The sequence below is a fragment of the Haliotis asinina genome, chromosome 3, assembly GCF_037392515.1.
Source record: "Haliotis asinina isolate JCU_RB_2024 chromosome 3, JCU_Hal_asi_v2, whole genome shotgun sequence".
Lineage (NCBI taxonomy): Eukaryota > Metazoa > Mollusca > Gastropoda > Lepetellida > Haliotidae > Haliotis > Haliotis asinina.
Genome location: NC_090282.1, coordinates 57,927,714 through 57,950,915, shown reverse-complemented (window position 1 = coordinate 57,950,915; position 23,202 = coordinate 57,927,714). Strand labels below are relative to the sequence as shown.

Sequence of the window (23,202 nt, the reverse complement as noted above, 5' to 3'; positions counted from 1 at the left end):
ATGTTGTAAATTGTTTTCCTTATTGTGCATGGGCCAACGGCCTACAGAACCGAAATAAAGAAACTGTAACTGTTACACACACACACACACACACACACACACACACACACACACACACACACACACACACACACACACACACACACACACACACACACACACACACACACACACACCACACCACACACACACACACACACACACGTACACACACGTGGGAAAGTTAACCCGGGTCTTCATTGTGACGAGCGAAAACTTTTAACCAACAGGCTACCGAACCACACGCCTTCAGTTGAGAGTTTGGAAATTTACGCGCGCTTTCCATTTAGCCGTCTCCCTTTATGCTTTCTCCCTCGCGTTAAAGATTCCCGGCATGTTCAAACTTGTCGCCTGCAGAATCGACGCGCTGATGATTTAAATTGTCAGAAGCGCTCGTAACAATCCCAATGTAGTCTGTCATCAAATAATTGTGGTATTACCAAGGTTATGGGCTGATTTATAGATGTTAATGATTTACTATAAACATTATAATCAAGAAATAATGATTTCTGCTAGTATCACAGGCTAAAATGTTTTGTCATTAACACTGCACCTTACTTTCAGCACTCACCCATGTTGGCACAGACAGTTCACCTTACTTGTGGTCTGACAGGTACATCCTGTGCCTTGGCACATACAGCCGATGCAAGTGTTGCAGAGGAAGGTCATATGACTGCTCTCTATAAAAGCTACATGTGCCCAGCACACAACATGTCAGGCAACAACAGGATGTTGTTGTGGTCCACAGGTATGTTGTGAATTTTGAATGACTGTGGTAATTATGTAGATGATGTTTATTTCTCATGTTTGACTTTTATTCAACATAACATCCAACCATGTTTTGGGAGAATTGCAAATGATTATTTTTAATTGTATAAAGTACAATTAATCCCACCAAATATATTTTGAACACTTTGAATATTTTGACAAATTATTTAACCTTAATATTGTCTATGGACAGCCATGTCCGGCAACACCTATAGTATGTTGTTGTGATCCACAGGTTTATCATCTTTCGAATAAAATACATCAGATAGAATCAACTGTCTGTAGTTCCTGCGACAGTATCATGCTCACGTGATACACTCAGTTTAGAATTGACCTTCAGCAACCATGCTTGTTGGAGGCAACTAACAGAATTACCTCATTTGGTAGTCAGGCTCGCTGACTTGGGAGACACATGTCATCGTATCCAAACTGCGCATTAATGATGATGCCACATATTGTCTTTGTTGACTTTCTTACTTTCTTGAAAGTTAAAATTGGAAAACACGATTGACAAGACATAATTACAACAAGGAAGTAGTAAATAGAGTGCAGTACACGTGAGTGGTATTTATTTCACTCTCTACTGTAATTCTAGAAATCTTTCAATAGATTACAAGGTTACCAGTTCATTAAGTGAATCCATGGGTAAGAGTTCCGCCCGTAACCCCCGCTTGAGAAGTATCCTATTTATTAGGATTATTTCGAGGTTTTAGGGTCTTAGGATTAGAGTAAGAATGTGGTTTAGGGTTAGGGTAATGGTTGGTGTTAAAGATTTTTGCTAAGAAAATTTTGTTCTTTATTATAGAATGATAAAATAAAACGGGGTTACGGGTGGAAACTTTCCCAAAATTACTTTCGGCTTTGCTGAAGATTAATTTGACCCATTAATGGACCACTTTTCAAGCAGAGTGAGTTCAGTCTTAGTCTCTTGCAATATTTCAGCAATAAATAGCAATATTCCAGCGATATCATGGCCAGGGATACAATAAATGGACTTCACACATTGTGCCAATGTAGGAATTAAACCAATGTCTTTGGCATGACAAGCGAACACCTTAACCACTTGGATGCCTTACCATACTTATCCCATATCACTTACCCTCAGACACAAAAAACAACTCGGAAAGATGTGACATTTGCATGTTTTATTGCGAGATATCTTTTCCAATGAATACCCAGTGTTCTGATGAGAACATCAAAACCAGATCACAGATGTGGTACCAATAATTGATAGAGTAAAGTTCACATAGATAATTAGTTACATTTATTTACAATGACAGTGATGTTCATTTCAGCACTGAAATGTCTCTACATTCTCTCAACACGAGACAAATATTTGTACATAACATACAAGCACATGTATCTATCATCAGTGTGCAGTTACCAATGCACTCAGTCACTTCTACACTAATGAAACAGGTTTGAACATTGTGAAATAGGAATCATTTTATATTTATCAATATTACAAACATTACAACAGATTACATCTTACATGAAATGTCAATTTTCCTAATGGTTTTCATTGAAATATAATTATCTTACTGAACAAGGATAACAATTGTGTTGCTGGACTTAATAGTAGCATGATCTTTGTAACTTCAGTTACGTAAACAACACGCTTTTATTCTTTAAAATATCAAGAAAAGGGATTCTCTAATATTTCCGATATCTTTTCCTGAACAAACCATAAATGAAAGTCCTCAATCGAAAACTGATACTCATGATTAAGTAACAAGAATACATGGGAAAACATGAAACAGTCTTACAGATCTTGCTTTTCTTTATCATAATATCAACCATTTGTTCTGTTTTGCCTTAACAAATTCTTTACTGGATTATAATTATTGTTTCTATATTAAAAAACCTTATAAAAACAAAAACTCTGGTGATTTAATACAATACCTAACACACAGGGCTTAAATGTTAGAAATTGAAACAGTGAACGAACTGGAATTCTTCTTTGATTTTCACAACAAAAGTGCTGGAAAAATTCAGACATGTAAAGATAAAGACTGGTGTACTAATATCATGAATATCTTCAAACAAAATCCTTCATTATCGAAATATCGAAATTGAAGATAATCACTCTACCCCCATCTTGACAAATTCAACAATTCCTCAATAAATAACAATGTTCCTTAAAGAGAATTTAAATTTGTTGATTGACAGTATTTACACTTGAATATCACAGTATGTTGGACATATGAGTAACATACACATATCAAAATAATAAACAAGCCAGCTACCAGGCCTGGCAGTTATAAATCTGCATAGACTTTTTTCCTAATAATAAAATCATTCATAAATTTGCAAGAAAACTTAAAGAAGAGTCACTAACAATGGAATGAATGAAACATATCTTCCTTCCTGGAAAAGAAAAACTGGTCAAAACAATTCTCGAAAATGCTTTTCCAATAAAAATTCGAAGTATTTCTTTCTGAACAAAACATACAGTTATATATGAATATTCATAAATAAAATTAACTGTGAAATATTACCAATGGAAGGACTATAAAATAGTTTCCTTCTAGGCAACAAATATAACAGATTTATATATCAGTCAAGTGGCTCTATGAAGGCAGTGAATCTACAAGACTTCCTACAGAATATGATAAAAATGCGTTTAAAAATATGTCTATATTATTAACTATGGCAGAATCACACATTTGGCAGAATGGAGAAGCCTGCTGTAGCAAGGCAGATAACTCTGGACGGAATAATAGTCTTCCAATGCTGCAACACATTAATACTATGTGTCTACAAAAATCCTCCCACCATGTATCAGTGGTTGGCTGAGCTTATGAACTTCTCTCTAGTGACCAAAAACATGAAAAAATAACATTTAGAATTCAGAATTTACCCTATAATTTGAATGTGCATGCATTGTAACATTACATTTCTAGCTTTAAAAAAAAGATGAATGTATTTTACTACTTCTTACTTAGATCAATATTAAAATCAGAATTCGCCACAGCCATGGAAGGATACAAACTGTACATGTGGTTATTAGTCTTTCAAAAGGCAGTAACTATGCAACAAGAGTTTGCATTTTAGCTTGAGGGGTGCCTCTGTTAAGCGGTGTGACAGACTCAAAAACAGGTTGATAAAGCTTGTGGCCACGAGTATCAAGTTCCACAAATTTGTAAGTGGACCGTGTGGTGTCGATGATTGCAGCAGGGCAGGGCTCCGATGCCTTCGGGGTGTAGTCCATCCTGTACATGGTGTTGTCATCAAAGGGACCTTGGCTCTGGACGAAGTCATTGGAAGGTTTGCAGCTTTGGTTGGGGTTGAGAGGGTGGGGAATGTAGTGAGACTTCTGGGTGGACATGCCCTCAAATGGTGCAGTGTTGGGTAGGTAGTCTTGCTTCATCACTGGACGGCTCCTCTGGCCAAGGTCCCACGGGCGGAAGTCCGTGGAGTAGTTTGTTACTCCATTGAAAGGTCCAGCCTTCATGACATTGGCAGAGTGGGGCCTCTTGGCTAAGGCACGCTGTAAAGGATATTCCTTGAAAGCCAAATGATGTGTAGTGTTCATGTCCATGTCGCCAACTGGCTTCTTGTACTGCTCTGGGTCACGTACATATGGACGATCAGCTTCCCATCTCCGGTAGTCATTCTTAAAGGTTGTCATGTCTTCAAGAGGTGCCTGAGATTGGAATGCCTGAGCATCAGGCTTGCAGCTTTCCGTTTTTGGTGCATAAGCTCCTTGGTAGTCTCTCTTGAAGGTGGACAGGCCGTCGAAGCGGACACCAGATGGTTTGTAGGTGTCCTTCTCTTTCACAAACTTTGCCTGAAGAGGATGTTTAATGTATGCAGCATTGTAGCCTGTGTTTCCATCAAAAGGAGCATCAGACATTTTGGCTGCCTCCACTGGTTTCATGGAGGTTCTGGGAGCCTGGTTGTAGCGCTGGTAATCCCGAGTGAACGTGCTCTGGCCTTCAAAAGGCTGCTGAGGAGGGTGCCAGGTGGAAACATCACCATATCTGTTTGGACGACCAGCCATGTCCCACTTTCTGTAGTCACCTAGAAACAGAAGCATTAAGAAATCTTAAGTCAGGGAAAATATACATCCATTAAATCAAATATGCACAGGTCAAATCTATGCAAATAATTTATGCTTCAGTGGAAACATTTAAGATGCTACCGACTGATTTCATAATATCCAGCCATTTCCCTTCTAGACAAACATACCTATGAACACACAACAATTCTTAATCACTGCTTGAATTTGCCACCACAAGTTATCTCGCAGCTACATCAGTGGTATTTAAAAAAAGGTTTCCACGCAAAATAGGCACAAGAAACCGGTGTCTCCTGGTGTTCTTAATTACCAGCAGGAGGTTAGAGCTTCTTGTGCCTGCGACTATGAGCATACATGTAAAGGAGATCAATTAGACTCAGGCCTTGTCTCTGAATATAGATAATTTTGAAAGTAACAAACAAACCCATTTTAATGGAAAAGGAGCCGAAGAAACAGATTCCTGAACCTTAAGAAATCTAGACTTGCTTCATTTAAGGCTTTAGCACTGCAGAGAAGGCTTGGCAGTCAGCAAAATGATGTAGTTCAGGGACTGTGAGACAGACTAGAGATTAATGTGTTAAGCCACTTTAGCCATATTCCAGCAATATCACAACTGGGGACACCAGGTATGTAACACACACTGTAACCATATGGGGAATCAAACCTGGGTCTTCAGCATGACAAGCATATGCTGAGACCACTAAGCTACCCCATTGCCCAATTTCATGTCAAAGAGCTGATGTTGGAGGAAAACCTGACATGATGCAGTTCTAACCCTTTCACTAAAACAACAGGTATGACACTGACATCCCCGGAAACAAGGAGGTCTAGTGAGTGATTCAGAACAATTATTCCTTGTTTCTGGTATATCTGTGAACAACAGATTGTGGTACCTTAGACAACCTGGCTTTATGTCACTATTTCTTCCATTGAAGATTATAACTATCTGCCTGCTCAATGATATGTACTCACTTTTGTATGTGGGTTCCCCTTCGAACTTCCCAGGAACATGGTGCATGCCTTGTTGCTTGATGGCCTTAGCTGGAGCTCCCTGCTTCTCTGTGGACAAAATCAACATGGTGAGCATCCTGTGATTGTTTGGTTTGTTGTACAACACCACACTCAGCAATATTCAGGCTCTATGGCGGTGGTCTGTATATAATTGAGACTGGACCAGACAATCCAGAGGACAATAGCATGAGCATCATTCTGTATGATTGGGATACAATATGTGTCATCAAGTCTTACCACCAGATCCTTTTAATCGCCTCTTACAACAACCATGGATTGTTGAAGACCATTTCTGACCTGGATCTTCAGAGGTCAAAATGGATGGATGGATGAACTTCTAAATGATATTTGAACATGTTGTGTTTGAAAGTTCTTGTTTATCAAATAGAAGTGTTTTGCTCAACTATAGTTTATTTTTCAGTGGTTGTGTGCCATTGTACAAGAGACATTAAAGGGGCTTTTTTTACTTCTTCTGTGTCATTTTCCTTCACCGTTATTTTTATACACAATAAACAATATTAAATGCAAATACATATGCTTCATTTTTTAATTATTTTTCACACTGTAGAACATTTTCCAAGTTATATATGAATCTGATATCTGCAGTGTGCTACTTGTGGGATGGAAAGTTTCTGTCTTACTTACAGCAAACAAAATTTATTCACCAAGTGTTACGATAGGTTGATGTGATACAGTTACAAAAAAAACTCACAAAACAGTGAAAAAAACAAAAGTAATCAAATAAGGAACAGCCCAAGAAAAACTGCCGTGATATGCAAACTTGCATGAGTTACAATCAGTCAAAGCATGTATGTCATTACCTAGTGTCACACCAGACAGGTGTGTCATTATTTATTCATGCAAGCATGAAGGTATACACACATTCACACTTTGCATATCGTGGATACCAGGAGCACACGCTCTCTGACACAACAACAAAGCAGGTTGTCAGGGGCAACAAATTGTTATCATGAATTGGTCGCAGTAACCACTGTGGGTTTTTCAGTCAGTGTAAATTTGAATAGCAAGGGTTTGAATGGCAACAGATAAGATATACAGCACCTCTTCAATGAGAATCTGATATGTTTGAGTGAAATTGCCAAGTATTATATCACAGCAGTGCACACTAAGGAGCTGAAGGGCATATACTTCTTCAAGCATTTAGTAAACAATCTGATCAGGATTAGTCCAAAATTTTGGAGATTCAAAATTACATTTTTATCATTTTGTATTTCTCAGTGTTGACTTATATATACTGCATGAATTTGGATATTCCTAAAATTACATTCTTAAACACCAGAATTTATTGATGTAAACTGAATAATCATAAACAGTGTTACGGGTCTCTGTTTTCCCACAAAGCAATTGAGGATGATTTACTACTCCATTTTTTAACTATTGTGGAGTTTTTAACCATTCTAGTTTTTGTTGACTAAAACTTCTGTAATGAGAAGAGTGAATCAGGATTCTACTTCCAGATTCAGCTGATCTAGGACATTTGTCTAATGAGACATTTTTCTGCTTAAGTAATGTTATGGTTAATGAATCTCTATAATTTTCACCAACGTTGCACTTTTCTACTTGTTTATTTGTACCTTGGGATATTAATACAGAATATATTCCACTATCAATAGTACATCATAATAATGGGGTTTAAATGCTACTCATTTACTTTCAGACCATTACACCCAAACATTCAGTACCCATTCAGGGAAGATAATCTAAGCTATGACGTGTTACATTCAGTGAGTATGTTTGTACGTTGTTTTTAGCAATAGTCCAGCAATATCATGACAGGGGACACCTGAAATAAGCACCACATATTGTATAAAAGGAGAATCGAACCCCAGTCTTCAGCATGACAAGCAAACGCTCTAACCACTACGCTACCCCTGTTACATTCAGAGACAAATATGGTTACTTGTCTGTTTAATAAAGAAATAAAAACTATGGGGATCACTGGCAGTTATTGCCTTCACCAAATCTAGTTATTTTACATAACATAGAGCTGCACAATATTTTGACATGCTCAGTGGTGTTACACATTCAAGCAAGAACTGTTGCAGTTTCTCCAATAAAGTTCTTGACTCATTACATTTATCCACCTACCTGTGTAATCTTTGTGGTATGATGTCATCATATCGTGCTCCCCTGCAGGCCGTTTGTACTCATCGGGGACATGGAACTGAGGGCGCTCGACAGCGTGGGGTATATAGTCCACTCTGAAATATATGACAATATCTAGGAACAAACATAAACACTAGTAGAACCAACAAAGACATCCCGAGCATTAGTTTGAATAACACTGACAGAAGAATATATTTGGACCAGCAGATACATGTACATGTAAAGAAATTCACACTATCAAATAATATGACACAAAAATCAAATTGTGCCATCTTCGTGAAGTCATGAATCACTTAAAGATAAAATAAATCAGTCCACTTGATTATTTCGTGAATTTCAGAATACACATGCCACTGGTGAACTTCACTTAATTTGGGTAATCAAACGGTGATTTTTCTTTCCCGCAAAACCAGGGCACAAAATTCAGCATATGACACATCCTCTCTTGCAGATATTTTGGGTTGTAGCAGTTCACAGTAATTGCTCTAAAGTTAGATAATAGTCAGTCCTTAGATTCTTTCAGCATCAAACCATATTTCAAAAATTAGGCTTTAGTACTCCAGAATTTGCTGCATGTCAAATGATGGTATGATTAATTCAAGAAACAAGTGATATGATTCTTCTTGGGCAATTAAAAAAGACTGATGATATAAATATGTCTTAATTACAACTAATATTTCACCTTTTTCATATATTCCAAATCAAAAGTGAACATCATAATGATATCCTGCTATTTGAACTATCCTGTACAAATATGTATTAATATTATTTTTTGTTAGAGAAAATGGCAAATGATCAGGTTATTTTTGTGTGTGATTTTCAAAATTCAGATGAAAAACTGAGAAATAATCCTGTGTTATACCATGTGATTAGGCTACTAGTACACTTCCACTAAAACTGTGTCTACAGAAATGATAATCAGTTCTAATTTTGGTCTTGTCAACTCAAGGTCTGTAAAGGTCTGAGCTATGACTGATCATCAATCATAGATCAACTGATTTTTCGAATCAAGGATCAATCATGAAAATCAAGCCACTTTTTTCTGTGGATGTACTAGACACATGAACATAGTGAAGAAAGTGAACAGTTCTTAAGTCTATACAATTCTTCCAATCTCTAACCAAGAAACAATGCCCTATCCAATCAATATTTCAGCGGAAACCCAAATGTAAACAAATACCACCTTGTTGCTAGGCGGATGTGTAAAAAGGTCTGCTACAGTAATTACGTTCATTAATGATTATTATTGACATTGGTGCCAGTCAATAATTGACGACAACAGTATGATATTTATTGATCATAAGAACTTAAGTAAACAATGAGATGTGTAGTGAAGGATGATACTGTCTAAAGCTGCAAGCATGACATATGTATGAGGTAATTACTTAAGTCTAATGAAAAGCCTTACTAGATACTGGCAACAGGCAAATAGGTAGAGACCGGAATCGGCGAGGAGATGCTGTGATGCTAGCACAGGAGGTGGCTAGTTTCATCAGAATCTAGTGGTGACTGGGTGTATATATACCCCAGGAGAGCCGGAGGTAGTGGCCGACGGTCCGAGCTGGGGCAGGAGGTGGGGCTGGTGAACAATACACACGCCGCCTGCTGCCGGTAGGGTGTTGGTGGCCGCCAGTGGTATCATCGGTGATTCCGGTGGTTACCAGTGGAACCGGTGATGTGGCCAGTGTAGGTCCATGGCTGCCAGTGTTAGTGCCGGTGACAGCCAGTGGTTACACCCATGACGTCTGTGGATGCCGGTGGCTACCAGTGGAGTACCGGTGAAGCCTAGAATTTGACGTGTGTTGTTCATACTGGGACAAAAGCACCAGTCTCACACTCAAAACCAGTGCTAGTTTGCAACTACAATCCCATGAACCTAGAGCTCAGAAACATGGCATTTACTCAGTGGTTCAATAAGCTGCAGCGAAATCTTCCCTTCACCACCCATTACAGTCTTTTGCCTTAATAAAACTCTGAAACACATCTTAGTCAGAGCTGCAATTACTTAAACAATTCCACCACCCCAGGTTGCGGGCAAATCAGTCAAATTTATTGACGACCCATGTAATGATCATTCCTGCAAAGTTTGCAGAAATATCAACTCCTCCCAGTACTTTTACAGTACCCACACGGGCCGGAAATACCCGACCCGTGATCACAACGACTGCCAAAGTCACAGTGTAGTGCATCTACTCGCTTGCAACTCCTGCAACAAACAACATGTAGGTGAAACCAAAAGGGCGTTCAGAACCAGGCTGTCTGAACACTTTGCAGACATCACACACAAGAGAGACAATCACTTCAATCTCCCAAATCGCCATACAAGTGATCTACGATACACCATCATCACTCAGCTCAAAGCAGATCCTGAGCGGGAGACTACCACTAGACTCCGACGCTCCACGGAACTTTAGTAGATTTTTTAGATCTACACGTCCGCAAGGTCTCAATTAATTTACAGTGACAAGAACATACCTATAAATAGCATCAAAGGGAGACAATCAATCTGCATAGTCAGTCTCTCAGTGGCCATTAGGGAATACATAAGGTTCATTTGTGGTATCAGCGGGGTGGTAGGGTAGCTATGTGGATAAAGCATTCTTCCATCAAGCCAAATATCCTTTTTGATTCCACACATGAGTACATGTACTTTGAGTGAAGCCCATTTCCTGGTTCTCCCTGTCGTGATATTACTGGAAAATTTCTAAAAGCTGTGTAAAAACTATACTGACTCAATACTATGATGTTGATCATACTTGAACTAGCAAACCAAGACAATTGCCACTTCCTTTTTTAAGGTTCTACTGAGAGTTCAAATTAATGCCAATTCTGATTACACCAACAGAATTTCTTGTGTAACATTTACGTTGCGAAGATCTTTTTACAATTTGTTCATTCAGTACGTGGCCTCAGTGAAGGATTTGGTTTGAGACAGGCATACATTCTTCTAATGGTAATCAAATCATTATATCCTTCACTAATACTCAATCTTATATGTACCTAAAATAAAGAACAAAGTTTAATCTTTGGAAACCTGTCTGCAAGAAATGGGCACATTTTTTTTCTAAACTGCCTATGTAAAAGTAATTCAAAATAACAGGCGGTACATTCTTAGAAAACCCTAAACCTTCCCCCAAATCAATTGTTACCTAACTGATCAGAATATCAGAGTCGCTATTGTCAACCATAAAGTATTAATATTGACACAGATCTCAATGTTAAGTACACATACCTGTGCGTAGTCCGGTCTTCCAGGGGCCCTTCTCCCTTGATGGCTACCGCTGGGGGTTTGCATGACTCCCGAGGAACAATAGGGTGGGCCCTGTAGGTTGTGTTGTACTCAGACAGCAAGCATGGTCTATCTCCCCTCCCAATTGTCACATTCGGCCGATGTGGGCAGCGATGGCGCCTGTGAGGAAAAATCCAATGTACAACTCAGACTTCACATTTGTATTTATCACAACACTTAAAATCCATTTTTTTCTGACAGGAATATTAAACTTATTTCTCTCATTATTTCCAATCGTGAAACATGACAATTTTTTCCCAGGTTATGAAAATGATCTGCTCATTTAAAATACTTAAGACAATCAATGACACACCACATGACATTCCAACCACACATTTAGGGAGATATTAAAATGGCTGAAAAATTATAACACAGAGTGACAATAATCAAACAGAAAATATTTGGTAATCATCAGCATCAAAAAACACTATTCCATGTTTAAGCGAGCGAGTGAGTGATAGTTTCAAAACCAACATTACCAACCATGCAGCTACCCATTTATGCAGATCTTTGTTGAAAGTAAACAAGTGGAAAATGTATATTGTTCAGTGCTTGCTTTCCTATCAGGGATCCAGAAAAGTTCATTTTAAAGGAAGAGAGAGTAGGGTAGCCTTGTGGTTAAAGTCTTCACTCATGCCGAACATCCTGGTTCGATTCTCCACATGGGTACAATGTGTGAAGCCCATTTCTGATGTCCCCTGCTGAAATATTACTAAAAGCAGCTTGAAATCAAACACACTCAGTTTATGAGACACTGACTGGTTGTCACACAAAATGTCTTGACATTTAATACAGACAAACATATCTAAAAATTACTGTGTATTTCAGTTTTATCTGGTGATATGATGCTCAAAACATTGCCAGTTTTCAAAACCAAAACATTTTCATTATACATGTTCCTTAAATCAATTTCCAGTTAACAGTTTTAAAAAACTACCTGACCCTGTTGAAATGTATAAACATTCCTTATCATCCCTGATCTACCATGAAAACAAAGCACACGTCTACATACGTGAACCAACCTTGGATATGATCAGATATTATTAGGTTAGGTCGGCTACTCCTTGTGATAAATGTCTGCCAATCTTTCATGAAATGTATTATGCTGTTCCAGAAGGCTAAATCTGATAAATGTTTCTTTGTAGTTGTTGTACTATATATCATAGTGTCATTGATTACATCTAATCACTTCAGAAAATCAATAATCCTGGATAATCAAAGTCAATAAATGTATCAGCTGAAGATCAATAGCTGCTGAAATGGTTACAGGGGCAAAGGTGTAGATACAATGCTGGAGTGTTCATTACATGTGCTCATTGCTGTCACAGCACTATTTACAATGATGAATGGAATGGTTGCTGTTCAAAGAAACGCAATCAATCATATGCTATCGTCTTTTCAACTTTAAAAACACATGTTGAATAATGAAAAGGAAATTACAAACTCTCACTAATTGTTCCATATATAAACTGAACTGTTTCTTGATTCTGTTCCAAATTTATTCACCCATAAATTTCAAAATGGATAACTTTATTCTTCAAAGATTTCCAGTATGTATGATAAAAGCCTTTATCATTCAATTTTGAGTGTGTGACTTTGTTTTATGCCACATTTAGCAATGTCACAACAAAGAGACTAAAAATATTGTTCACGCACGTACCCAAGTGGGGAACTGAACATGGGTCTTCAACCTGACAAGCAAACACTTCAACCACATGGCTACCCCACTGCCCATTTCATTTGTAAATGCTATGTTCAATTCATCAATAATATTAATAGATCTTAAAATATCTACAAATGATGATAACCAATGTTTTTTCACATATAAACTAAAACGGAAAGTATTTAATACAACCATATGAATTGATATAATATATATCATATGTCCTAAAGTAGATATGAACGAGCTATTATTTCAGTACCATTACAATCCAATCAAATATATTAAAGGGAACGATTTAGAAAATATTTTTTTTATTGTAAATTGCCTTTTTTATCAGATTTACACATTAGCATTAGATCCCTGTGGTGTTGGAAATGTTGCTTGACATTTCTTATCCAGAAAGGGGATTAACTGTTACTTGTGACACTACAACCAAACCCAGCAGTGTAACTGACAATAAAGCTGAGAGCAGGTCCTCAAAGCTGACTTCTTGGAAACATACCCGAGACCTTATCTGGGAGATGGCAGGGTGCTACTATCAGCTTTATTTCTTTATTGATTTCAGATCTGGACATACTCAAGTTTCACCTCATGTTGTTCTCCTGGGTTAGACAGGTTGTCATGTACTGCAGCTTCTCACGTAGTAAGTACATGGTTAACTTACTGAATCAGAGAACTAGAGTGTTATGTATGAGCCAAAGATTTGTATTCACATTTTTGACTGAAACATAAATTAGATGCCATTGTTCAATCAGAATACATTTCTTGCTCCCACCAAATGGAAATGTGATTTATATCTCTACTTTTTTTGTAAGTTCTAGCTTGATTTATATGCTACAGAAAAAAAACAACTCTAAGGTTTTTGTAAATGTTCTTCAATTTCCAACTACGATTGAGTATTAAAATGAAAGAACATCAGAAAATTAGTATTGGGTATGAGAAAGACAATCACATTCTGTTGACAACTGAAGTGGAGATTTATGAGATAGAAGACCCTTTCGCTGCCTAGTTGGAAGACAGTAGAGTACAATACTGATCATAATGTATGGAGGTTTAGTTTTTATTCACATTATGGATTTATCATGTTTGTTTGTTGTTTATCACAGCACAATATTCCAACTATATGGTGGCAGTCTGTAAATAATCAAATCTCCTCCAAATCAGCCAGTGATTAGCATCTCTTTAGCATCAGTCTGCATGATTAGCATGATTAGTATTACAGCATTACAGGGGTTAGGATAGAGAACTTTCACAATGGCCAATTTGCAGTATTATCTGCCATTTTCTGAATTTAGAATGGGCCACTGCCCTTGTATCAATAGTAAACCTCAAAATTTCAATGCACCATTTTTTATTCTAATGCGCAAAATTGCTCATTGCCCTTCCCAATCCCTTGTATTAGTGTGATTAGATTGTGATGTGAGCCAGACCTCCAAACCACAATAATTGACTCTTATGACAAATAGGTTGTTAGAGACCAATTCTAAGCCAGGTCTTTATGGGTCTGAAATTGTCATATGAATATCCACAATCCAAAATCAGCTTTAGATACATTTGAAAAAAATGTTTGAAAAAATTGAGATACTGTTGTTACATATAATATCGCCTGTGTTTATGGGTTTTCAACTATTAGAAGAAACATCAAAATTAAAAGGATAATATCATTATTTACATACATTGTGACTTTTAGGAATGAGTACTCCTCTTTTGATTACAAAAGCTAATTTTATGGCTAATGTGATGTCATAGGTGCATGTACAAACACAAATGAACCAATTTTACTGACATCACAATTCAAGATATGCTGTAATACTACCCCAAGTATAATACTCAGTACTGAGTCCGGAGGAAACCTATATAGACACAGAATTGGATAAAATCTCAAACACTGATGTCACACAAAATGTCTTGACATTTAATACAGACAAACATATCTAAAAATTACTGTGTATTTCAGTTTTATCTGGTAATACGATGCTCAAAACATTGCAATTGGATAAAATCTCAAACACTGATTACTGGTTTGATACAGCACACAAAAATTGACTAGTCATGTTTAAGAGCAGAAATGTCACACATTTTGAGAATTTCTTCTCCATGCTCTTCACAAAGTGTTTTTGTTTATCCATGGTGTATGCTAAATTTTAATCATAATTTAACAATTTGAAAGAACTTTAGTTTGAACTAAGATCTCCAAAGTTTCCACCATTATAACACGAATTGGAATGTGTTCAATTTGTTAATATTTACTGACATCTAGAAGAGGCGTTTGAATAGTTCTTTCAAACACCAGTGTTGTGACACTTGCATGCTGTCTTGGATAAAATCTTGTGTACAACCAAAGACAACAGCAAATATAATATATTACATCACTCCAAACTTGAATCACTACCTGGTAACCATAAATCAATCAATACGAAAGAAAAAATAACACTATCAAGTTCTAGAAGAATGGTTCTTCTAGATCTAGATAACATCTACATTATAGACGAGGGTTTCAATTTGAGTACATAGAGCACCTTCGAAATTAAATTCAAATTCAGCAACACAAAACCAGAATTATTTTCTGTCACCTCGTGTAGATACTTTCTCTGACACTTGTCTAGTTTAGCTATGCCATATTTAGGGAATAGAACCATGTTCCAAATAAGACTAGCGAAAAAAGATAGCATTTTCTTAGAAAAAGAAAAAGGGTGTGACAGGTAAATAGTAAAAACGACAATCTTTCCACGGCGAGCGACAGTTCGTGGTCTTTTGAACTATTTAAAATTGACTATACAGGAACAACATCTTAACAAAAGCTATACAACTGTTTTGGACTGTGTAGTTGATACCCGTTATATACTGAAAGAATATATTAACGACGAAATCGTGTGTGGTTTAGCCATAGAAGTTTTCTTCGCGTAGTTGCTCTTCACACCTCCTATCAACGGGACCAGTGATATTTTACACTAAAGTCATAATAAACTACTTACCCGCACGTGCAGATCTCACATATGCATCTCCTCTTAGTCATTATTGGAAATTTGAGACGTGATATCTGGATGAAGTTTGTTTCAAGGTTGCGATTAGATATCACTGTTTCTTGTGGAGCAGGTGGTTACGATGAAACACAGGTCGCCAGGCAGACAACACAATATGTTTATCAAAAATGGCGGATGGCAACAGCGCAGTCCAATGTAGGGGTATCAGGTTACGTCACAATCCATAAACCACATATAGGGGGGATTAGCGTGCGCAGTGAATCGAGTGCGCAAAGGATATCTGTATGAACATATACAAAAGTGTCAAACGGAAAATATGGTTGACTAATCCTGTCGAAACGGAAATGAAAGTGTTGATAAGTAAAATATATTCAACCCTCACAAAGAATGGGGTAGATCCACCGTGCAGTGTCACCTGGTGGTTGATTACTGAACTAATGCCGATTCGCCGATACGTCACGTTGGGCATAGTTAGGGAGGTGGCACATAGCTATAAAGAATGTAATCTGAGACATTCACTTGCTCGATTGGACATGTACCTTTCATAAAACAATTTTTATATCATTGTTTCAGAAATTGTTTCATGATCTGAGTGAACACGTACCATCGCGATTGCATTCTTTGTGACGCGATGTGGTTGCATTGTCAAGTACTGTACAGAACATTGTTTGTCAGTTTCTTAGTTACCAACACATAGCATGTTAAAACGTTTACTTCTGGTGGTTAAAAGTTTTAAAATGTGCAGCTTGTTGATAAATACTTTTTGCTCGAAGTTGTTTACGTGTATTATTGCACCTAAGTGTCGATCTAAGCAACTAAGATATGTTTACCTGCACAATCCAAGGCAGCAAGTCAGAGTACCGAATGGAACCTCATATACAAGCACCGGTTGCTGAAGTCTATTTCTAAATAGCATCTTCGATGAAATATAGTTTCGCCTCGGACTTAACAGGCTCATGTATATATCTTTGTGCATCGTATCGGTATTTAAAATTTAAGTTTTGAAAACTCTCATATAGTCTATTGTGCGATTTTCATTACTCTGTTCATATAGATTCTGACGCAACCAATTATTTCTCTTGGCCACCAACCAAATCATTTACACCCAGGCAGTTAATACAGTCCCTTAATATATAGTTTTTCTTAAATGGCCGCAAAATTTGTCCATGTGTACGTACATGATTGACCCGAGAGTCATTGAGTGAATATGGTTTACGCCAGAAGTCGGCATCACACATATAGTACACATGGATCCGAGAAGTTTAGTAACCCATGCCTGCCTGTTCAAGACTCGATTACTTACAGATAGATGGAATATTGCTGAGTACGGCGTAAAACAACATACCAACCAATCAAGTTTAATTTCTGCTTCATAATATCACGACGTAGGGCACCAGAAATGGGCTTCACACGGGGAATCGAACCCGGGTCTTCGGCGTGACGAGCGAACGCTTTTACCACTAATGTAACCTACCCAACCACCCCTGAAAGAACACAGACGTTAATGTACATTTTCGTACTAATCTGTCTAATCCTAGAAGAAATCGTTTTGTGTGATGTTTTCAAGTGATTCTTTTTCCACACATACATGAATTGATCTTCACCAACCCATGCTTGTCGTTAAAGGCGACTAAAGGATTATGTGGTAAGGTTCGTTAACTTGGACGACAGAGTCATCATAGATCGATGTTCATGCTGTGAATCACTCGATTGTCTCTCCCTGACACGATAATTTACAGGCCGCCGCCTCCGAGCTGGAATATTGCTGAGTGAGGCAACTAAACAAACCAAAAACACATACACACCTATAACAAGACGTGTGAAAAAGACTTTGAAAAAGACTTTGAAAAAGAGCCCTTGCAGTAGTCGAATATTGTGAAATATATACTAGTACATGTATAGAGCGTCTGGATATTCTAATCCCGACGCAACTGTGTTTGGAGTGTATTATATACATATGTATGCATATACTAGCATGTATACAAACTGTGCAGGTTATATAATAAATATATAGACAGTGAAGATAATTCTTCCTGTCAAAGCCCCTGTATCTGCAGAAGATCTGTCGCCGTTCAACGGAACTTCAAGTGTCTCTGCAATTCTTACATTAATCAACATAGATTAAATGGCGCGACGTCTATGTGTGAGTGTGTTTGTGTGTGTGCATGCATGTGTTTGTGTGTGTGTGAGAGAGAGAGGGAGAGAGAGAAAGAAAGAGAGAGTATGTTGATCATGCACTGACACTAAACACAAGTGAATATGTTTATACCATCTGACATGCGTGACGGCGAGGAAGGGGTACGTGTTTTATGCAGTGTCGTTGCTGTTGAAACTAAACTAAAGGCCTGTTACTCTATGGAGAATATGAACGGACCTTGACTGTTTCCAAATAACACGTACACTTATTTGCTGTATACTACAATAGTTGTACAGTCATATATATTTACTTTTATGGTTTTTGTTTCTTCAAACAATACTGTAGTAAAATGGGTACAGATAGGTCAAATATGTATTTTAATATTGCATGTCAGTGGACAAGACATTAACACATCACATGGTTACATATCAAGGCTCTGAAACACAGAACTGAATCGATCTCAGTCATGCTATCACCCTCGCATCGAAAATGCCTGAACATTCGGGATATTTGTCTTCAGGTCAGACTATAACCGTCACAGATGTTATTTTGTTTGTTCAAGTCGGAGACATTGATTCGTATTACCCTCTGCATTAAATGATCAAAGATCACGGGTAACTACTCGAGATTCAGAAATGAGTAAAAACATTGTCTCAAAAGTAGTGTCATTACAGTAACAGGAGACTCACTTCAGCAGTACCATTACAATAACAGGAGACTCACTTCAGCAGTACCGTTATCTTATCGGTAGACACATTTCAGCAGTGTCGCTATCTTATCGTGGGCTGACTTCAGCAGTACCGTTTTCTGATCAGTAGACACACTTCAGCAGTACCGCTATCTGATCAGTAGGCTCACTTCAGCAGTACCGCTATCTGATCAGTAGGCTCACTTCAGCAGTACCGCTATCTGATCAGTAGGCTCACTTCAGCAGTACCGCTATCTGATCAGTAGGCTCACTTCAGCAGTACCGCTATCTGATCAGTAGACACACTTCAGCAGTACCGCTATCTGATCAGTAGGCTCACTTCAGCAGTACCGCTATCTTATCAGTAGGCTCACTTCAGCAGTACCGCTATCTGATCAGTAGGCTCACTTCAGCAGTACCGCTATCTGATCAGTAGGCACACTTCAGCAGTACCGCTATCTGATCAGTAGACACACTTCAGCAGCACCGCTATCTGATCAGTAGGCACACTTCAGCAGTACCGCTATCTTGTCAGTAGACACACTTCAGCAGTACCGCTATCTTATCAGTAGGCTCACTTCAACAGTACCGCTATCTTATCAGTAGACACACTTCAACAGTACCGCTATCTTATCAGTAGACACACTTCAGCAGTACCGCTATCGTATCAGTAGACACACTTCAGCAGTGCCGCTATTTGATCAGTAGACACACTTCAGCAGTACCTCTATCGTATCAGTAGACACACTTCAGCAGTGCCGCTATCTGATCAGTAGACACACTTCAGCAGTACCTCTATCGTATCAGTAGGCTCACTTCAGCAGTACCGCTATCTGACCAGTAGTCACACTTCAACAGTACCGATTCCCCACATGGGTACAATGTGTGAGGCCCATTTTTCTGGTGTCCCCCGCCGTGATATTGCTGGAATATTGCTAAAAGCGGCGTAAAACCAAACTCACTCACTCACTCACTCACTCAACAGTACCGCTATCTTATCAGTAGACACACTTCAGCAGTGCCGCTATCTGATCAGTAGACACACTTCAGCAGTACCGCTATCTTATCAGTAGGCTCACTTCAGCAGTACCGCTATCTTATCAGTAGGCTCACTTCAAAGTACCGTTATCTTATCAGTAGGCTCACTTCAGCAGTACCGCTATCTGACCAGTAGTCACACTTCAACAGTACTGCTCTCTTATCAGTAGGCTCACTTCAGCAGTACCGCTATTTGATCAGTAGACACACTTCAGCAGTACCGCTATCTGATCAGTAGACACACTTCAGCAGTACCGCTATCTTATCAGTAGGCTCACTTCAGCAGTACCGCTATCTTATCAGTAGGCTCACTTCAGCAGTACCGTTATCTTATCAGTAGGCACACTTCAGCAGTACCGCTATCTGACCAGTAGTCACACTTCAGCAGTACTGCTATCTTATCAGTAGGCTCACTTCAGCAGTACCGTTATCTTATCAGTAGGCACACTTCAGCAGTACCGCTATCTGACCAGTAGTCACACTTCAGCAGTACTGCTATCTTATCAGTAGGCTCACTTCAGCAGTACCGCTATCTTATCAGTAGGCTCACTTCAACAGTACCGCTATCTTATCAGTAGGCTCACTTCAGCAGTACCACTATCTTATCAGTAGGCTCACTTCAGCAGTACCGCTATCTTATCAGTAGGCTCACTTCAGCAGTACCGCTATCTTATCAGTAGGCACACTTCAGCAGTACCGCTATCTGACCAGTAGTCACACTTCAGCAGTACTGCTATCTGATCAGTAGGCTCACTTCAGCAGTACCGCTATCTGATCAGTAAGCTCACTTCAACAGTACCGCTATCTTATCAGTAGGCTCACTTCAGCAGTACCGCTATCTTATCAGTAGGCTCACTTCAACAGTACTGCTCTCTTATCAGTAGGCTCACTTCAGCAGTACCGCTATCTGATCAGTAGGCTCACTTCAGCAGTACCGCTATCTGACCGGTAGTCACACTTCAGCAGTACTGCTATCTTATCAGTAGGCTCACTTCAGCAGTACCGCTATCTTATCAGTAGGCTCACTTCAGCAGTACCGCTATCTTATCAGTAGGCTCATTTCAACAGTACCGCTATCTTATCAGTGGGATCACTTCAGCAGTACCGCTATCTTATCAGTAGGCTCACTTCAGCAGTACCGCTATCTTATCAGTAGGCTCACTTCAACAGTACCGCTATCTTATCAGTAGGTTCACTTCAGCAGTACCCCTATCTTATCAGTAGGCTCACTTCAGCAGTACCGCTATCTTATCAGTAGGCTCACTTCAGCAGTGCTATTACATGAGAGGTTTACTCGCCTCTTCAGTGACATTATGGCAGGTCCGTCCATGCACAATCTTTGCATAAACTATTTAACGACAGTTCCCACAAAACAAACAACAATATTTAAACAAGGAACACAGTTTAATCACACCAAAATCCCGATTCATAAATGTTTAGTGTCAATCTCATAAAGAAAGTTCGGGTCATCAAAAAACCCCTGGAATTTGTATGAACTCAATCAATGAAAACAGTTTTCAGTAGCCACATAATATGCTTTAAGTGTCTTAGCGCATCTGGCGAACTCTTCTTGAGTATCTGAGTGACTGTTTGGGGAGATTGTCACTATTCTTAATGTCCTTTGTTCTGAGTTCTTTCCCAGGAATGACCTTATTATGGCTCACATTCATGGTCTTCTTCATACTGTCCCCACACGCAGAGGGTGTGTTCCTGTTGTTCTGTGCAGGCTGGATCTTGTCCGGTACTCTGCTTTTGGTTTTCCCCGTATAGGGTCTTTGCGCCTTCTTTGGGTGAGCTGGAGGAGCCACGACTGGGAGACTGGCCTGAGCCTTGACTGGAGTTTGGTAGGTCAGAGATAAAGCCTGACGCCGGATAGATTTCAGTTGGTTGAGCTCTTGCTCCAGCTTCTTCTTCTGCTCTGCATCCGCCTGTTTCTCCTTCTCCCAGCTGCTGGTGAGCTCCTCCAGCGTCTGTTTTAGTTCCTGCAGTTCGGCATGCTCCATGGTCAAACTGAGCTTGAAATTGAGATATTCTACTCGGAACTCGGTCCTCTCTTTCTCGGCTTTACGTCTCAGTTCCTGTTCACGTCGGAGTTCTCGGCTCTGTTTCTCATTCACCTGGCGCAGGTTCTCGTTTTCTTGGAGAAGATGGTCCAGAAGGCTGCGGAGAAGACATAGATTGTGTCAGTACATGTCTATTGTGATCATAAAAGAGTAATCACAACTATTCTCCTTTGCAAAATGCCTTTCAAATGATTGAATATACAGGTATATACTTTCGCTTGTAATATATATTGTCCATTATCTATTGTCAAAGTTTGCGGTCAGCTTACATATTTATTATCTGAGACCCACTTGAGTACTAAAAGTATATTTTTATTCTTGGTTTATTATTTTTTCCCATCAGACAATGGAAGAGTCTTCTAGTCACTCAGCTTCTGCTTACCTCTCTTCCATATCTCCAACTTGAGATTTTAAGTCCATGTACTGGGCTGAAAACAGAAACACGAACTGCCTTAAACATGTCCTACATGTGCAAGTGATCACTGGCCTCAACACAGCAATTGTCTTCAGCCACTTGGAACAATAGTTATCAAATTCTATGTGACTTACAAAAAGCAACCCAATTTTTACATTTGTCTTGTCGCTCCTAATACATACCCGAAACGTTATAGCAGACAGATGACCTACCCAGTAAATGGTTGTGTAGTTCCTTTGATCTTGGGCTAGGCAAGGTAGATGACGCCTCGTCTTCCGCCTCAAGAATGGGAGAGAGAGGTTTTCGTTGCTTCAAACAACCCTCCTTGCGCAAAGTCATCTGTGTGATAGACAAAAATGCGTATTATTTTTTAATTTCGAAATGTGAAGAACTTCCCTGCAGATTCGTGATTGATATTTCCACTTTATATATGAAATTCATTTTGTAGCACTTTCGGAAATGCTTCAGGCGTCGAAGGACGAGATCAAAATGTTTTTAACGGGCTGGTTTTATTCAGATAATACGGGATAAAAATCACATAAAGTGTTTTCAACAGCCTTGCTTACCTTGTTTGAAGCAGATGAAGATCACACGTACTACAAATCAGCAGTCCTCAACAGCAATAATTATGACAAGCAGCAAATGCACGTCTGAACACAAAGACAATGTGCTTAGAACTAAGAGCTTGAAGTAAGAACGTCGCCATGGAACCATTCTATGACGTCATTGTTATTGTGACGTCACACACGTTGTTTGTGGACCACGGACAACTCAAACTGAACGTAATTTTTGGTTCTTGGGGCCCGTTTCACAAGCCGAGAATCTCGTAACTTTTCTCGTAGCATTTACATTTATTTCTGTAACACAGGAGGTGAACATGCTATGAGAAAAGTTACGAGATCTTAGTCTTACGAGAGTTTTGTGAAACGGGCCTCTGAAGTTCGACATGCTGACCATAG

The 23,202-nt window shown here is 38.8% G+C and overlaps 2 protein-coding genes across 2 annotated transcripts in view; both read right to left on the bottom strand.

Moving 5' to 3' along the window:
* The window catches only part of LOC137278930 (uncharacterized), a 32,977-nt gene extending 16,948 nt beyond the window's left edge, over positions 1-16,029 (bottom strand). Inside the window, exons 1-5 of the mRNA XM_067811430.1 lie at positions 15,894-16,029; positions 11,199-11,375; positions 7,949-8,061; positions 5,801-5,887; positions 3,855-4,830 (exon numbers count right to left, since the gene is read on the bottom strand). Coding sequence (XP_067667531.1) covers positions 3,855-4,830; positions 5,801-5,887; positions 7,949-8,061; positions 11,199-11,375; positions 15,894-15,934 — 1,394 coding nt within the window. The 5' untranslated portion in view covers positions 15,935-16,029. The remainder of the gene's footprint in view (positions 1-3,854; positions 4,831-5,800; positions 5,888-7,948; positions 8,062-11,198; positions 11,376-15,893) is intronic.
* A 5,283-nt stretch (positions 16,030-21,312) lies between these two features.
* Positions 21,313-22,582, bottom strand: LOC137278929 (M protein, serotype 24-like). Its single transcript, XM_067811429.1, has 3 exons — positions 22,456-22,582; positions 22,211-22,256; positions 21,313-21,925 (listed from the first exon to the last, which is right to left on the bottom strand). The coding sequence occupies exons 1-3, from the start codon at positions 22,580-22,582 to the stop codon at positions 21,313-21,315; spliced, it is 786 nt and encodes a 261-aa protein (XP_067667530.1).
* Positions 22,583-23,202: the final 620 nt, after the last annotated feature.

Bases quoted from the DNA above. Each gene is read 5' to 3' on its own strand.
- LOC137278929 (XM_067811429.1), bottom strand. From the start codon at position 22,582: ATGACTTTGCGCAAGGAGGGTTGTTTGAAGCAACGAAAACCTCTCTCT. The intron at 22,257-22,455 runs GTAGGTCATCTG...TTCTGTTTTCAG, and splicing joins ACTACACAACCATTTACTGG to CCCAGTACATGGACTTAAAA. The intron at 21,926-22,210 runs GTAAGCAGAAGC...TCTTCTCCGCAG, and splicing joins GTTGGAGATATGGAAGAGAG to CCTTCTGGACCATCTTCTCC.